The sequence below is a fragment of the Elephas maximus genome, chromosome 2 (genome assembly GCF_024166365.1).
Source record: "Elephas maximus indicus isolate mEleMax1 chromosome 2, mEleMax1 primary haplotype, whole genome shotgun sequence".
NCBI classification, from domain to species: Eukaryota; Metazoa; Chordata; class Mammalia; order Proboscidea; family Elephantidae; genus Elephas; species Elephas maximus.
In genome coordinates, this window is record NC_064820.1 from 127890241 (window position 1) to 127906365 (window position 16125).

At 38.7% G+C, this 16125-nt stretch overlaps 1 protein-coding gene across 1 annotated transcript in view; it reads right to left on the bottom strand.

Moving 5' to 3' along the window:
* The window catches only part of ADAMTS19 (ADAM metallopeptidase with thrombospondin type 1 motif 19), a 307911-nt gene that overhangs the window by 25231 nt on the left and 266555 nt on the right, over positions 1 to 16125 (bottom strand). The window contains exons 20-21 of the mRNA XM_049873149.1: positions 9869 to 10073; positions 8264 to 8416 (exon numbers count right to left, since the gene is read on the bottom strand). Coding sequence (XP_049729106.1) covers positions 8264 to 8416; positions 9869 to 10073 — 358 coding nt within the window. The remainder of the gene's footprint in view (positions 1 to 8263; positions 8417 to 9868; positions 10074 to 16125) is intronic.

Sequence of the window (16125 nt, forward strand, 5' to 3'; positions counted from 1 at the left end):
TGAGTCAATTCCGACTCATAGTGATGCTATAGGACAGAGTAGAACTGCCCCCATAGGGTTTCTAAGGAGCACCTGGTGAATTAGAACTGATGACCTTTTGGTTAGCAGCCGTAGCTTTTAACCACTACACCACCAGGGTTTCCCCCACACCACTGGACCCCTAGAAACTTCACTGAGGTGGAAGGCACTTGAATTTTGTGGGATTAATTTCCCATTCTTTAGCATGCAAATATTTTACTGATTAAGTCCAGAGTCATTGACCCTTCTTCCTTAATAGGTCCAAACAGCATAATGTCATGAATGTAATGGACCAGTGTTACATCTTGTGGAAGTGAAAGGCAATCAAGGTCCACCTGAAAGTGGACAGCAGCAGCACTACAGCCCCTTTCTGGTACCTTCTTGAAGGACAACGGTGAAAATAAATCCACCTAATGGGCAGAACTTTGAGCAGTGAGCCTGGTTGTTCACTTTGACTGGGAGAAGAAACGGCCAGATGTACAATTGTATACTGATTCATGACCTGTGGCCAATAGTTTGGCTGGATGGTCAAGGACTTGGAAGGAACACAATTGGAAAACTGGAGACAATGTTTTATGGGGAAGAGGTATGTGGACAGACCTCTCTGAATGGGTGAAGAAGTGAAGATATTTGTGTTTCATGTGAATGCTCACCAAAGGGTGACCTTAGCAGAGGAGGAATTTAACAATCAAGTGAATAGGGTGACATGCCCTGTGGAAAACAGTCATCCTATTTCCCCAGCTACTCCTGTGACTGCTCAATGAGCTCGTGAAAAAAGTGGCCGTGGTGGCAGGGACAGAGGTTATGCTCAGCAACGTAGTCTTCCACTCATCAAGGCCAACTTGGCTACAGCCACTACTGAGTGCCCAGTCTGCAAGCAGCAGAGACTAACACTGAATCTCCAATATGGTACCATCCCTTGAGGTGATCATCCAGGAACCTGGTGGCAAGTTGATTACATTGGACGACTTCCATCATGGAAAGGGCAGCATTTTGTTCTTACTGGAATAGACATTTACTCTGGATAGGGATTTGCCTTCCTTGCATGCAATACTTCTACCAAAACTACTGTACAGACTTACAGAATGCCTTACCCACTGTCGTGGTATCCCACACAACATTGTCTCAGATCAAGGGACTCACTTGATAGCAAATGAAGTGCAACAATGGACCCATGTTCATGGAATTCACAGGTCTTACCATGTTCCTCATAATCCTGAAGCAGCTGGCTGCATATAATGATGGAATGGACTTCTAAAGACACATTTATGGTACCAGCTAGGTGGCAATACCTTGAAGGGTTGGGGCAATATATGTTCTAAACTAGTATCCAATGTACTGTGCCATTTCTCCCACAGCCAGGATTCATGGGTCCAGGAATCAAGGGGTAGAAATGGGAGTGGTACAACACACTACTATCCCTAATGACCCACTTATAAGATTTTGGTTCCTGTCACTGTGACCTTATGCTCTGTAGGTCTAGAAGTCTTAGCTCCAAAAGGAGGAATACTCCCTCCTGGAGACACATCACTGATTCCACTGAACTGGAAGCTAAGAATGCCACCTGGCCACTTTGGGCTCCTTATGCTTCTAGATCAACAGGCAAAGAAAGGAATTACTATACTGGCTGGTGTGATTGATTTTGATTACCAAGAGGAAATCAGATTGATATTACATAATGGAGGTAAAGAAGAGTATGTCTGGAACACAGGAGATCTTTTAGGGCATCTCTTAGTACTATCACACACCGTGATTAAAGTCAATGGTAAACTACACCAATCCAATTCTGACATGACTACTAATGGCCCAGATCCTTCAGGAATGAAGTTTTGGGTCACCCCACCAGGCAAAGAACTATGGCCAGCTGAGGTGCTTGCTGAGGGCAAAGGGAATGCGGAATGGGTGGAGGGAGAAGGTAGTTCTAAATACCAGTTACAGCCACATGACCAGTTACAGAAACAAGAACTGTAATTGTTATGAGTATTTCTGCTTTGTGTGTGTGTTAGTTGTATCATGTTAGGTGCAAACACGACTTTATAACTGTATTTAGTCAGAGATTAAGTATGGTTTAAGACGTGTACAGGTGCCAAGCTGACAAGGGGTGGACTGTGATGGTTAAGATTGAGTGTCAACTCGGCTGGGCCACGATTCTCAGTGTTTTGGCTGTCATATAACATTGCGATCACTTCCCTGTTGAGATCTGATACATGATCACCTCCATGATGGGATCCGCAGTGAGTGGCCAGTCTGTTGAAAATGAGTTTTTTTGAGCGTATGGCCCACATCAAATATAAGCAGACATTCTGGCAAGGCTTGGGGGCTTTTTGCTTGCACTGGATCCTGTAGCTGGCTTCTGTTTTTCTGGCCTGGTTCTTGGGACTTGAGCTGTAGCTTACCTGTGCCTTGCTTGCCGATCTTGGGATTCCTTGATCTCCTCAGCCTGTGAGCAAGATCCCTGCTCTCTGACTTGCTGATCTTGGGTTCGCCAACCCCTACGACTATGTGAATCAAGAGAAGCCTCTATCCTGACCCATGGACGTGGGATGTTCCAGCCTCTACAATTGCATGAGCCATTTCCTTGATATAAATCTCTCTCTTTCTCTCTATTTACGCACTTTACTGGTTTTGCTTCTCTAGAGAACTCAGCCAAAGACAGTGCCCCTGATCCACGCCATAATGTTTTCAATCACCTCCTATGCATTGGAAAGCTGGGCAATGAATAAGGAAGACCAAAGAAAAATTGAGGCTTTTGAATTACGGTGTTGGTAAAGAATATTGAATATACCATGGAATGCCAGAAGAATGAACAAGTCTGTTTTAGAAGTATAACCAAAGTGCTCATTAGAAGCAAGGAGGGTGAGACTTAGTCTCGTCTACTTTGGACATGTTATCAGGAGGCACCAGTCCCTGGAGAAGGACATCATGCTTAGTAAGGTAGTGGGTCAGAGAAAAAGAGGAAGGCCCTTAACAAGATGAATTGACAGTGGCTGTGACAATGGGCTCAAACATAGTAAAGATTGTGAGGATGGCACAGGACCGGACAGTGTTTCATTCTGTGGTATGTAGCGTCGTTATGAGCCAGAAGTAACTCGACAGCATGTAACAACAACATAAGCTAGGATATCTTCACTATGAGAATGACCTCAGAATAAGTAGAATTTCCACTCATGTTAAAAGAACTTTCATATTTAGAAAGTGGCATTGAGAACTAATTTATTTCCTTGAGGAACTACTTTGATTTTTAAATTACTCATCTATTATTTTTCTATGTAATTGAACATTCTGAATATAACTATGATTTCCTTTGCTGAACAAGTAAAAAATGACTCACATTATGCTGAAAACTTTATATTTATCACTTGTAAGCAAAGATATACCTCATTATCTATATAATCAAATCACCCCAAAATAATGTATTGTGATACCAACATTATTTTGAATGATCTCAAAAAGACTCATAAGCTCTTGTCCAAAATCTATTTAAAATGTCATAATTTGGTATGTGGCCAAAACTATTCATTTCCCAGAATTTTAAAAGACTACATAAATTTGAATTACAGTACATAAATTGAATCTAAGAATAAACCAAGAACATGTGCAATTTGAAACAAGGTGTCTTGTTTCTCATTAAATTTCAGTTGAATAAGCATAAACTATCTCTGAATGTTGCACAGAAGAGTGAATTCTATGAAAGTTTCACAAAGGACTACATTCTATGTAACAGGTAGATTTTAAAAAATCCTCTTTTACTTGCTCCTCCACTAGTCTCTAATAATGAAAACCAGAAGTAGAAGAAGTTCAAATGAAGGCAGAAAGCTCAAACACAAGCAGAAAATATGTTAACATTTCATTAAACGTAAGGGACTTTGTTATTTTTCATGTCAGTGTTTCATATTTAGAACCGCTTAAATGAGTGAATGCAGATTTATATTCTCATGAAACATGTGGGTCATGTTCTCCCTTCCAGCAAAGACCCTAAGGCCATATCTATATCAAAGATGTAACTAGAATATGCCATATAATTGTGTTAATGGTTAACCCAAGCCGGAGCTAAGTAACCACATTGTGTCCTATTTTTGCCAGCTTTGTATTCTCTATGAAATAAGTAAGAGTATTCAACAAAGACTGCATTAATCTACTTAGAAATCAGAGTTCAACGATTTTATCACACAGATTTTTTTTTCCTGAGGGCCTACTTTTTTTCCTCTCAAATCAAGAACAATTTTCCCACTGTTTACACAAAACCACCCCAAACATAAATGCCAGAGATCATATAGGCTGATACAAATGCAATGAACATATTTTGAGGCATAAACCATAATTTTAGTAAGCCTCCATGTGGGCAATATTATCTTTACCCAGTAGTGGTCATTGACTCCTAAACACGGGAGAATCTGAGGATATATTTTTCTTTTAACTGATTCTCTTAGTGAACCATCTATATTATCAAGGGAGAAGCAGGCATTCAAAACTAGACTTTATAGTTTGTATATGGAATATTCTTGATAAAAGCCAATCCTAGGCTTAATTTTACATCCACTTAGATTTATTACTAGTTTAAAAACATTAGTAGAGTTTGAATGAAAGTGTCATATTAATTGACCTCAGAAGAGCATGGGAATCCTCCGAGAATCACACACATCTTGTTGCTATTTCTGTTCCAGGGACACAGCTGATAAGAATAAGAGATCTATGTGTGTTTCCTTTGCCCATAAATACTTTAATCAGGGAAACTTAATAATCCAAGCATTATTCCTTTTCTCTGTAATTATTTTGGGATGGTCTTCATTTTAACATGAAAGTGATATCTTAGGAGCATATAAAAGAAGAGGTGAAATCAAATTCACATGAAGCTGCTGGCTTTAATTTGTACGCACTGCTGTTTGCATCTGTGATGTTGAGAACCAGTAAGTGAAGAAGGAAAAAATGGCATCATGGAATGAGCAGACTGATATTTATAAAGAGCTCCCAAAGAGAAAAACACCACAACACACTGGACCTTCCAAACAAGAAAATAAAGAAACAAACAGACCAACAAACAAAGGTAAAATGGCATGGGTATAAAGATGAATATCCTTTAGAGCTATCTATTTCTTTCCTCAATCACAAAGGCTATGTTCTAGCTGGGTAGCAAAACAGTAACATAACAAAACGAATTTAAAGAAATTCAATCAAAGTATATTTAAAACTTTCATACGTATAATTGTGGTAAAACTGAAAATATGTTTTTTCAGGTTTATCATAAAAAGCCCAAATCAACGCTTTCTAATCTCCTGACTTAATTTCAGGTTAACTTAAGATTTTACCAGAGGCCACATAATTGGCATTAATCAGAAGTAATAGTATTATCTACAGCTATCAGCATACTTACTGGCAAAAAACTGAATGCTTTCCCTCTAAGATCAGAAACAAGCCACAATGTCTGCTCTCATCACTGATATTCAACACAGTACTGGAGGTTCTAGCCAGGGTGGTACAGCAAGAAAGTAAAATTAAAGGTATACAAATCAGAACGGAAGAGAGAAAACTACCCGTGTTTGAAGATTACATGATTGTCTATTTAGGAAATTCCAAGGAATCCACTAAAAAAGTCCTAGAACTAATAAGTGAGTTAAGCGAGGTCTTAAGATAGAAGGTCAACACACAAAAATCAATCCTATTTCTATAAATAAACAATGAGTAATCGGAAAATAAAATAAAAAATACAATACCATTTATAATCACACAACAAAATGGAATAGTTAGGTAAATCTAGCAAAGCAGGTACAGATTCTGTACACCGAAAATCACAAAATGCTGATAAACTAATAGTCTTTGTCATATGTACAGGATTTGCTGGTCACAATTCCACATGCAGCAATGCAAGAGACTACGGTGCTGTCATAAATTACAACATAATCTGTATCTTCTGGGGTTTTTTTGTTTGTTTTTTGTAGTTAACTAGAAGGAGCCCTGGTGGCGCAGTGGTTAAGTACTCAGCTGCTAACTGAAAGGTCGGTGGTTCGAACCCACCAGCTGCTCTAAGGGAGAAAGATGTGGCAGCCTGCTTGCATAAAGATTACAACCTTGGAAACACCACGGGGCAGTTCTACTCTGTCCTATAGGGTCACTATGAGTCAGAATCGACTCCGTGCCAACAGGTTTGGGTTTTTTTTGGTTTGGTAGTTAACTGGAAGTTAAAAATATCTATCACTTAAAATATTATTATTAGTAGCCAAAGTTGTAAAAAAAAAAAAATTATAGCTCAAATATGCTAGTGCTTTTGAAACTTTTTGTTACAACAGAATTGTTTCTTTCAGAGAAAACTTGTTCAGAATGGAATTTACTAGCCAAAATAAGCAAATGAGAAGTTGCTACAATTCAAGGGAACAATAGAGAATCTGCCTCACCTTCTCCAGCTAGTCCTTTCTCTTCTTCTTCATTTTATCCTTTACCTTCAGTGCTGAATGGAAAGTTAATATAAATATAGCTTAAGAACACTGGTGTTCTCTATTTTCCTTTTTACTCATGTGGAAACAAAGACACCAAGGAATTCTATGGTTAAACAATTTACTTACCCATGAAATGAGGGTGTCCAAATTGTCCCTCATGTATCTTGACTTCTAAGTCAATCTCTCTTTCTCTATCATCCCACTGTCTTTCTCTCCCTCTGTTAAGGAAATACACACTCCGAACATAACAGAACTGAGCGGTGGTTATTCTGGAGCCCTCTGCACTGCAAAGCTGTTTACTTTAAAGTTTGATGTTCCCCTATGTGATTCACCAGTTAAAGGTTGCATGGAATGGGCTGAATATTTCCTAACTCTGTAGTCAGGTATTGGCTTACTTGTTTACAAATACATCCATTATAGAGTTCAAATGTGAACCCTGAATGTTGTGCACAGTAGAAAGAGTGACTATAGTACACAGAGATTTCAGAGATGCTAACGTACAAAACTTCTGTTAGGGAGAAAAGGCATGAGTGAGCTCAAGACGTTAGATTTTAAGTGACAAGGCATTTTTGGCAATTTTGGGCAAGGTGGATAACCACAGTGCTTTACACACTGAAAAGATTTTTTTCCAGAATGACCTGCTTTAGGATTATTTATTAATAACCACCCTCCCCACCATGCCACTATGTTATTGTTTTCATTTATGAAATAAAGGAAAAGAGAGGGTTTATTGTATCTCTTTTAAGCTCTAGGCTTTTATGATTCTGTGATAAGAAGCATATAATATCCAAGTTAAATGAGTGAAGACACAGGGGATCATTTGATTAATACATTTCTGAAAATAAGTATTTGAAAGCTGCTTTCACCCAGGTTCTGATCAGAATTTTATCTTATTACAAGGGGTTTATTCATCTTAACAGATTTATGAATCTTCACAGCGAATACATGAGGTATTTTCTAAAGCCCTTTTATATAAGAATCTCTACTTGTGTAATTTTTAAGGAAGTATTACTATTATTAGGAGCCCTAGTAGCACAGAGGTTAAGCACTTACTGCTATCCGAAAGGCAGGTGGTTCAAACCCACCAGCTGCTCTGTGGGAGAAAGATGTGGCAGTCTGCTTCCATAAAGATTTACAGCCTTGGGAGCCATATGGGGCAGCTCTACTCCATATAGGGTCACTATGAGTCTGAATTGGCTCAGCAGTAATGAGTAATATGTTTCTTACTGTTATTGTTACATTAAATCTAGCAAATGAATGGTGAACACTCCATTTGACCAAAGGTCTTCAAGAATTCTGTTCTTTCACATTTCTTCTACACATACTCAACAAAATTTATGGGAAAAAGACAGCTTCTTCCTATTAAGATCTGAATTCACTTTGTTCTGCCACTATCTCTTAATTATTTGTTTTTTATTAATTTTTATTCCTTACTTGCATTTTGAATTTACTTATCTGATAGCATTCTGACTATCAGGTAAGTCTTATGGAAAAATATTCTGGGAAAGAATACATCAACAAAAGTAACAACAGAGCAATAGTAATGGCTACTATTTTTTGAGTATTTCCTTTGTGCCAAGTATGGTGTTAAGTGCTTTATATACTTTATCTTACTTAATGTTTAACACAGTTTTATGGGGATCACGATCAGAGACAGTAATAGCAGAGCTGTTAGCATGCTTAATACTCCACATCTCATAATCTTTATGTCTACCCTCTATCCTTCCTAAACGCCATAGTGTATGGCCATAGTATCCAGGGTAATGCTGACATTGTTGAAACCTAACACTGAGAATCTAAGGAACGATTCCTACCTTAGACCAGTCACCCATTCTCCATACATAGCATTTTGAGTAATCCTCACAGTCTTCAGTCTCCCTGGGTCTGGTGGAGAGGACACATTTCTTTCTAGGGTTAGTACACCTCACGGTTCGATGACGTACACCTTTGCCACACTTGACTGAACACTGAAAGACAACATTAGAGAGACTGGATAAAGACTTTGACTAGGAGATACGGACTACAGATTAAATTATGTTAGGTATTGCTTTCTACTCAGCTCTCACATACAAGGCAGGTAAAAGAGCGAGATGTAAGTGTGAGAGAAACATCAGGCTAAGCACCAGTACTGGAGGCCAGATGGACCTTAGGATGCAGTGCTGGACATAAATGGACTTCAGGAACATTGCATCACTACTATAGAGAGTAATATAAACACAGGGGTTCTTTAGAAAGACAAACAATAACCCATGATTGAAACAAGATGTAGAAATTTGATTGATATAGTCAGAATGTCATTTCTCAACATTCCTGAAAGCTAAAAAAAAAGTAAATTTCAGCAAAAACAAAATTAAGAATTTCTTTATATGATTATTAAACAAACAAACAAAAAAATCAGTTGCCATTGAGTCAATTCCAAATCATGGCAATCCATGTGAGTGTGTGAGTCAGAGTAAAACTGTGCTCCACGGACTTCCAGTGGTTGGATGTTTCAGAAGTAGATCACAAGGCCTCTCTTCTGATGTACCTCTGGGTGCACTCGAGCCTTCAACCTTGTGATTAGCAGATGAGCGTGTTAACAATCTGCACCATCCAGGGACTCCATACATATATTAAAAAATAAATTTTTTTTTTTTTTTTTTTTAGAATGGCTAAATTCCAAAATACTGACAACACCACAAATACTGGCAAGTATGTGGAGCAATAGGAAATTCTTATTCATTGCTGGTGGGAACGCAAAATGGTACATCCAGTTTGGAGGACAGTTTGTCAGTTTCTTACAAAACTAAACATAGTTTTACCATACAATCCAGCAATCATGCTGCTTGCTATTTACCCAAATGAGCTGAAAATTTACATTCATATAAAAACCTGCACACAAATGCTTGTAACAGCCTTATCCATAATGGTTAAAACTTGGAAGCAACCAAGATGTCTGCCAAGAGGTGAATGGATAAACAAATGGTGATACATCCATACAATGTAATATTATTCAACAATAAAAATATATGAAGTTTTGATACATGCTACAACATGGATGAGCCTTGAAAACATTACCTGGAGTAAAATAAGTTGGTCACAAAAGAACAAATATTGTATGATACCAATTATATGAAATATCCAGAAGAGGAAACTGCATAGAGGCAAAAAAGTTTATTAGTGGTTACCAGGGTCTTGGGGGAGGGAGGAATAGGGAGTTACTGCTTAAGGGGTGCTGAGTTTCTGTTTAGGACGATGAAAATCATTTGGAAGTGGACAGTGGGGATGGTTGTACAACATGGTAAATGTAATTAATGTTACTGAATTGTATAGTTAAAAACAGTTTACGTGGCAAATGTTTTAGTTGTATACATTCTACTTCAATTAAAAACAAAAAAGTCAGAGAAGGAAAATGAAAAGAAGTGAAGCATGTACTGCACCTCGGACCACACTCCCGCTTCCCACACAGTCATGCAGTCCTGGCCCTCGCAGCGCTGGGCAGAGGCGGGCTTGGGCCCCGTGCAGTCCCGTTCCCGTGCTCTAATCAGAGTCCCATTGCTCAGTTGCTGGGTACAGGCCACTTGTCTGCTCTGCATCCCTTTTCCACAAGTTCGTGAACACGGGGTCCATTCTGTCATCATCCATCTAAAAGTAAAGCAAGAGTCATTGAAAAGAAGTTATAAAATATTTAACCACTATATATCTTAACATGTCTAGAGTTATAAAAATTTTACACAGTAATGTGTTTTATTTTTTTTATTAACATTATTAACATCATAGTTTTTTCAGGATGCCCATGCTTTCCATTGCTTTGAATTCCCCATGTTTCTTATCTCAGGACCTTGCCCTTTCTAGAATCTCAAAGTATATTTCAGATTAAGTCCATGTCATACTGTGTGCTTTGCCTTTTATTATTTATGTTTATTATCGTCTTGCCATATAGAGAGATACCTTATAAGTATAAAATTGTTAACATGCCTGACTCCTGTTCTTTGTGTTTTAAATCTTCACAACAACTCATGTTTTAGGTATTACAAGTATCATGGCCATTTTACAGAAGAGGAAACGGAGGCACTCAGAGGTTTAGTAACTTGCCAAAAGTCACACGGTTGTGGAGCTAGAAAATGACCTAAGGCTGTAGACCACTTCACAATGAGAGGTATGCGGATATTAGCAAGGTAACAGATGTCTGCAATGGAGCACCCACTCTTACTTGGACAAAGCAATTATAAGTACATTCTGCCTATTGTTGGCAACAAGGTTTCTGTGACTGGGACACATCCTCCCAGGTAGGGCTACGTGCTGCTTCTTCAGGTTAGCTACTCACTAGCTGAGATCATAGACAGACATTGCAATGACGGATTCAGAGGACTAAATTTGAAACAACCTCCTTTTAGAGGTTCTCAGGACTCCAATATTACTTACTCTTGTGTTTCACTGATTCCATCGTTCAACCCATATATATGTATTTTAATACCTAGATGGAGATTTTTTTTTTCCAAACAGTCATTAGGGCAATGATAGATAACATATGTAGGACACTTCCATTTCTAATGAATTGAGAGCTGTCCTGTTGTCTTGTGCTGTTGAGTAGATTCCAGCTCATGGTGACCCCATGTGTTACAGAGTTGAACTGCTTCATAGGGTTTTCTTGGTTTGTGCTTGACTGCTAACCAAAAGCTTGTTGGCTCAAACCCACTCAGTGGGACTGCAGAAGAAAAGGCCTGGAGATCTGCCTCCGTAAAGATTTGTTGTTGTGTACTGTCTAGTCAATTCCAACTTGTAGTGACCTTATAGGACAGAGTAGAGCTGCCCCCACAGGGTTTCCTAGGCAGTAATCTTTACAGGAGCAGATGGCCAGGTCTTTTTTTTCCAACAGAGCAGCTTGTAAGTTTGAAAACCACCCACCTTTCAGTTAGCAGTCAGTGTTTAATTAACCAAGAAAACCCTATGGAGCAGTTTTACTCTGTAACACAGGGGTTGCCACGGGTTGGAATCAACTTGATGGCAACTAATAACAATAATAACAACCTTTACAGAAGCAGATTGTCAAGACTTTTCTTCAGTCGTACTGCTGGGTGGGTTTGACCTGCCAAACTTTTGGTTACCAGCCAAGTGCAAAATCATTTGTGCCACCCGGGACTGAGATCTGCCCTAAGGACCACTAATCTAGACACCTCCCCAAATTTATTTCTGGAAGGAACCAAGACCTATTCCAGAAAAATGATTCACAAAATTTGATATTTGTATGATTCCTGTCAAGAAAAATTCATTACGGGTTTCCCATTATTTGGACAACCTTACAGGGGAATCCAAACCGCCCACTAATCTCTGCACAGTCTGATTTCAGTGCAGTGTAGGGCAGCGAGAAGACCTGAGTTTATTTCTGCGTTCCTTACAAGCTGTGCACATTCTTGAAACAATACTTAACAGCTGTAAAGTTTCCATTTTCTCATTTGCAAAAGTGTTTATTATTATACTGCCTGACCTACAACAGGCACTCAGTACATAGTAAATGATATATATATATATATATATTTCTCTAGCCTCATCTCCTACTTCTTTAGAAAATAAACCATACATTCATCTTGCTCCCCCAACACTCTCTATTTTTACCTCACGGCATTTGTTTATGTAGGATCCTCTGGTCAGAATGTCTCACTGCCACCCTTAACACCTAGCTCCATCCCCTTCTTCCTAGCACAGCTTCTCTGTCCCCAACTGACAGCATCCTTGCCTCTGCCCTCTATTACCTAGCTGTAGCACTCAAGTGGGAAGGGGAGGAGCTCAAAGGCTACCTAATTAGTATATAAGAATCTCAAAGGTAGAAATCAATGTCTTATTCTTCTCTGCACCCACAATGCTTTTCATGTAACAGTGTCTCATTAAGCATTTCTTGAAATGGAATTTGTTTCTCTTTTTGCTTTACAGAAATAGCCTCAGTTATTTCAAATTCACTTAAACCCAAGTGCTCTTGGCAATGATTCAAATCTTGAGGAGTCATTTATCCTCTATAGCCTAGTTTTCTCATGTGTACCAGTACCTCTGAAGTCAACTCTGACTCACAGCGACCCCACGTGTCACAGGAGAACTGTGCTCCATAAAGTTTACAATGGCTGATTTTTCAGAAGTAGATTGCCAGAACTTTCTTCTGAGGGAAATCTGGGTGAACTCAAACTTCCAACCTTCCATTTAGCAGCTGGGCATGATAACCACTTGCACCACCCAGGAATTCCTTTCTTAAATGTTGTCGAGTCAGTTCCAACTTGTAGTGGCCTCACATACGATAGAAAGAAACTGCCCAGTCCTACACCACTCTCAAAATCATCGTTATGCTTGAATCCATTGTTGGAGCCACTGTGTCAATCCATGTCATTGAGGGTCTTCCTCTTCTTTGCTGACTTTACCAAGCATCATGTCCTTCACCAGGGACTGGTCCCTCCTGACAACATGTCCAAAGTATGTAAGACGCAGTCTCGCCATCCTTGCTTCTAAGGAGCATTCTGGTTGTACTTCTTCCAAGACAGTTTTGTTCGTTCTTTTGGCAGTCCATGGTATATTCTATATTCTTCATCAACACCACAATTCAAAGGCGTCAACTCTTCTTCGGTCTTCCTTATTCATTGTCCAGCTTCCACATGCATATGATGTGATTGAAAATACCATGGCTTGGGTCAGGTGCACCTTAGTCTTCAGGGTGACATCTTTGCTCTTCAACACTTTGAAGAGGTCCTTTGCAGCAGATTTGCCCAATGCAACGCGTCTTTTGATTTCTTGACTGCTGCTTCCATGGCTGTTGATTGTGGATCCAAGTAAAATGAAATCCTTGACAACTTCAATCTTTTCTCCGTTTATCATGATGTTGCTCACTGGTCCAGTTGTGAGGATTTTTGTGTTCTTTATGTTGAGGTGTAATCCATACCGAAGGCTGTGGTCTTTGATCTTCATTAGTAAGTGCTTCAAGGCCTCTTCACTTTCAGCAAGCAAGGTGGTATCATCTGCATATCACAGGTGGTTAATGAGTCTTCCTTCAATCCGGATGGCTTGTTCTTCTTCACATAGTCCAACTTCTCAGATTATTGGCTCAGCATACATATTGAATAAATATGGTGAAAGGATACAATCCTGACGCACACCTTTCCATACCTTAACCCATGCAGTATCTCCTTGTTCTGTTCAAATGGCTGCCTCTTGATCTATATACAGGTTCCTCATGAGCACAGTTAAGTGTTCTGGAATTCCCATTCTTTGCAATGTTATCCATAATTTGTTACGATCCACAGAATGAATGCCTTTGCAAAGTCAATACAACACATGTAAACGTATTTCTGGCATTCTCTGTTTTCAGCCACGATCCATCTGGCATCAACAATGACATCCCTCGTTCGCTCTATCTCCTTTTCTGAATCTAGCTTGAACTTCTGGCAGTTCATGTCAATCAATGTCCTGCTTGCTTCTAGTATGTAAAATGGTATAATTCTAAATGAATCTATGTTTCCATTGCTGAAAAATGACAAAATTCATGATATCATTTGTGCTCTAGTGCTGCCTCTATCAAGATATTTGTTGTCTGGTCTATCAAGTCTGATGCAGACCTACCATTTTGCTTTGGAGTCCCCAAGTGGATTTTCCCTAAAGTGATTGTTTATCTTCCAATTTTAGTATAATTTTGGCTTTGTATTTCTGCCCAAGAATATCCATGCAATAAGCACTATTTTAACCCATGTCTTATTATGTGTCCACCGAATTACGGAGCTCAGAAGATACTACTCAAAAGAGAAGTATTTGCTAATTTCATGGAATCTCATAATTGTGAAATAAAATCTATTTTAGATATCCTTCGTATAATGATAAAATATTCCCTTTTCTACTCCTTGTGAAAGCTACTCAGAATATAAGAACCAAAATGTATAATAAGAGAAAACATTTTATATTTTGTAATTTATCTAATTTGAACTGTCCCTTTTTTTTTTTTTTAATCTTTCATAGTCCTTCTTCTTAGAAAAGTATTTGCTAGTCAATCAATATATTTTATATTTGGCACATGGGGTTCCATCTGTCCATTTGATGACCTTTTCAGTAAATGTGAATGGAAATTAGAATAGTTTTTACTCAAGTGCAGAAAAAGAAAAAATAGGTGAGATAAAAATTTTGTTATGCCAGTAAGTCTTAGAAAGTTTTCTCATGATGGCTATTTATAACTGCCGACGTCTATTTCTTACTTTCCAGTATTTTGGTTAACCTCACTGACACAGCCTCTTGGTGGTTCAAAACACACTGCCTCCCTTTCCAAGGGAACAATGATAATAAGCTCTAACAAAAAACTTCCAGTCTCCGGCTGCAAAAATTTCTCACTCAGAAACGTACTGACCTCTTAATATTACTCATTTTTACAAGTCATTATTGAGACATTTTCCCCAGAGATGGCTGATCGAGATCAGTGAATGAACAATAAATGGTGCATATTGTATATTCTAATTGTCCACAGACCAAGATGTAACAAATATGTTGTAGTCCTCAAATCTAGCTCATGTAAGTTTCCTGTTGTATCAGAAAAAGCTACTGTTCTTTTTTTTAAAATGGAAAAAAACATATGGCATACGAACCAATTATAAGGTTGCTATGATTTTTTTTTTTATGAGTAGGAACCGACTCAATGGCAATGGGTGGGTTTTTGGGGGGATGTTTTGAAATATTTTAATAAATTATGAAACACAAGGTAAATTAACATCTTAGTATCTATGTGTTTAAAATAAAGAGAAAAATATTCTTAGGAATAGTAATAACAGTAAGGATCCAGGGAAAGGTCAAATTCTGCCTATATACCTGTCTAGCCCTAACTGGAAAGGGCTCCAAGTCCTGACTGTAGGTGATAATAATCCCCTACTTCACCATACCTGTTGATTCCTACACTGCCTCATATAAAAAACTTTATCAGTTCGCCTACTTATTAGTTAGGCTGAAAAGCATATAGCAAGGCAGGTACAATGTACATGACATTATTAAAAATATATTACCGTACTTTTCTTTTTTGCACTTCATTTTATATACCATCCACCACTCTTCTGTCAGTCTGTCGTACTGTGGTGGCTTGGGTGTTGCTGTGAAGTTGAATTCTATGCCACTGACATTTCAAATACCAGCAGGGTCACACACATTGGACAGGTTTCAGTGGAGTGGCCCTACTAAAAAAGACTAGGAAGAACAACCTGGCAATCCACTCTCAAAAATTAGCCAGTGAAAACCTTATGAATCACAACTGAACACTGTCCAACTTGTCTGCTTTGGATATGTTATCAGGAGGGATTAATTGCTGGAGGAGGGTATCATGTTTGGTGAAGAAGAGGGCCAGCAAGGGCAAGGGAGACCATTGATGAGGTGGGCTGGCACAATAGCTGCAATGATGGACTTGAAAATGCTGGTGACTAATAGGATAATGTAGGACCGGGCAAAGTTTCATTCTGCTGTACATAAAGTTGCCATCATTCAGAGCAGACTCCAGGGCAGCCAGCTAGCTCTATTTGTCTGTCTATTTATCTTTACTTATCATTTCCTCATATCTTTTAGCATATCTTTGCCTGGGGAGGTAGGATTGTCAGGTCAGGAATGCAAAGGAAAGGAAAAGTTGATAGTCTGTATCTTAAATACATTGAATTTGTGGAAAAGCCAGGCTTAAAATTAGAGCTATGTAAAGAAA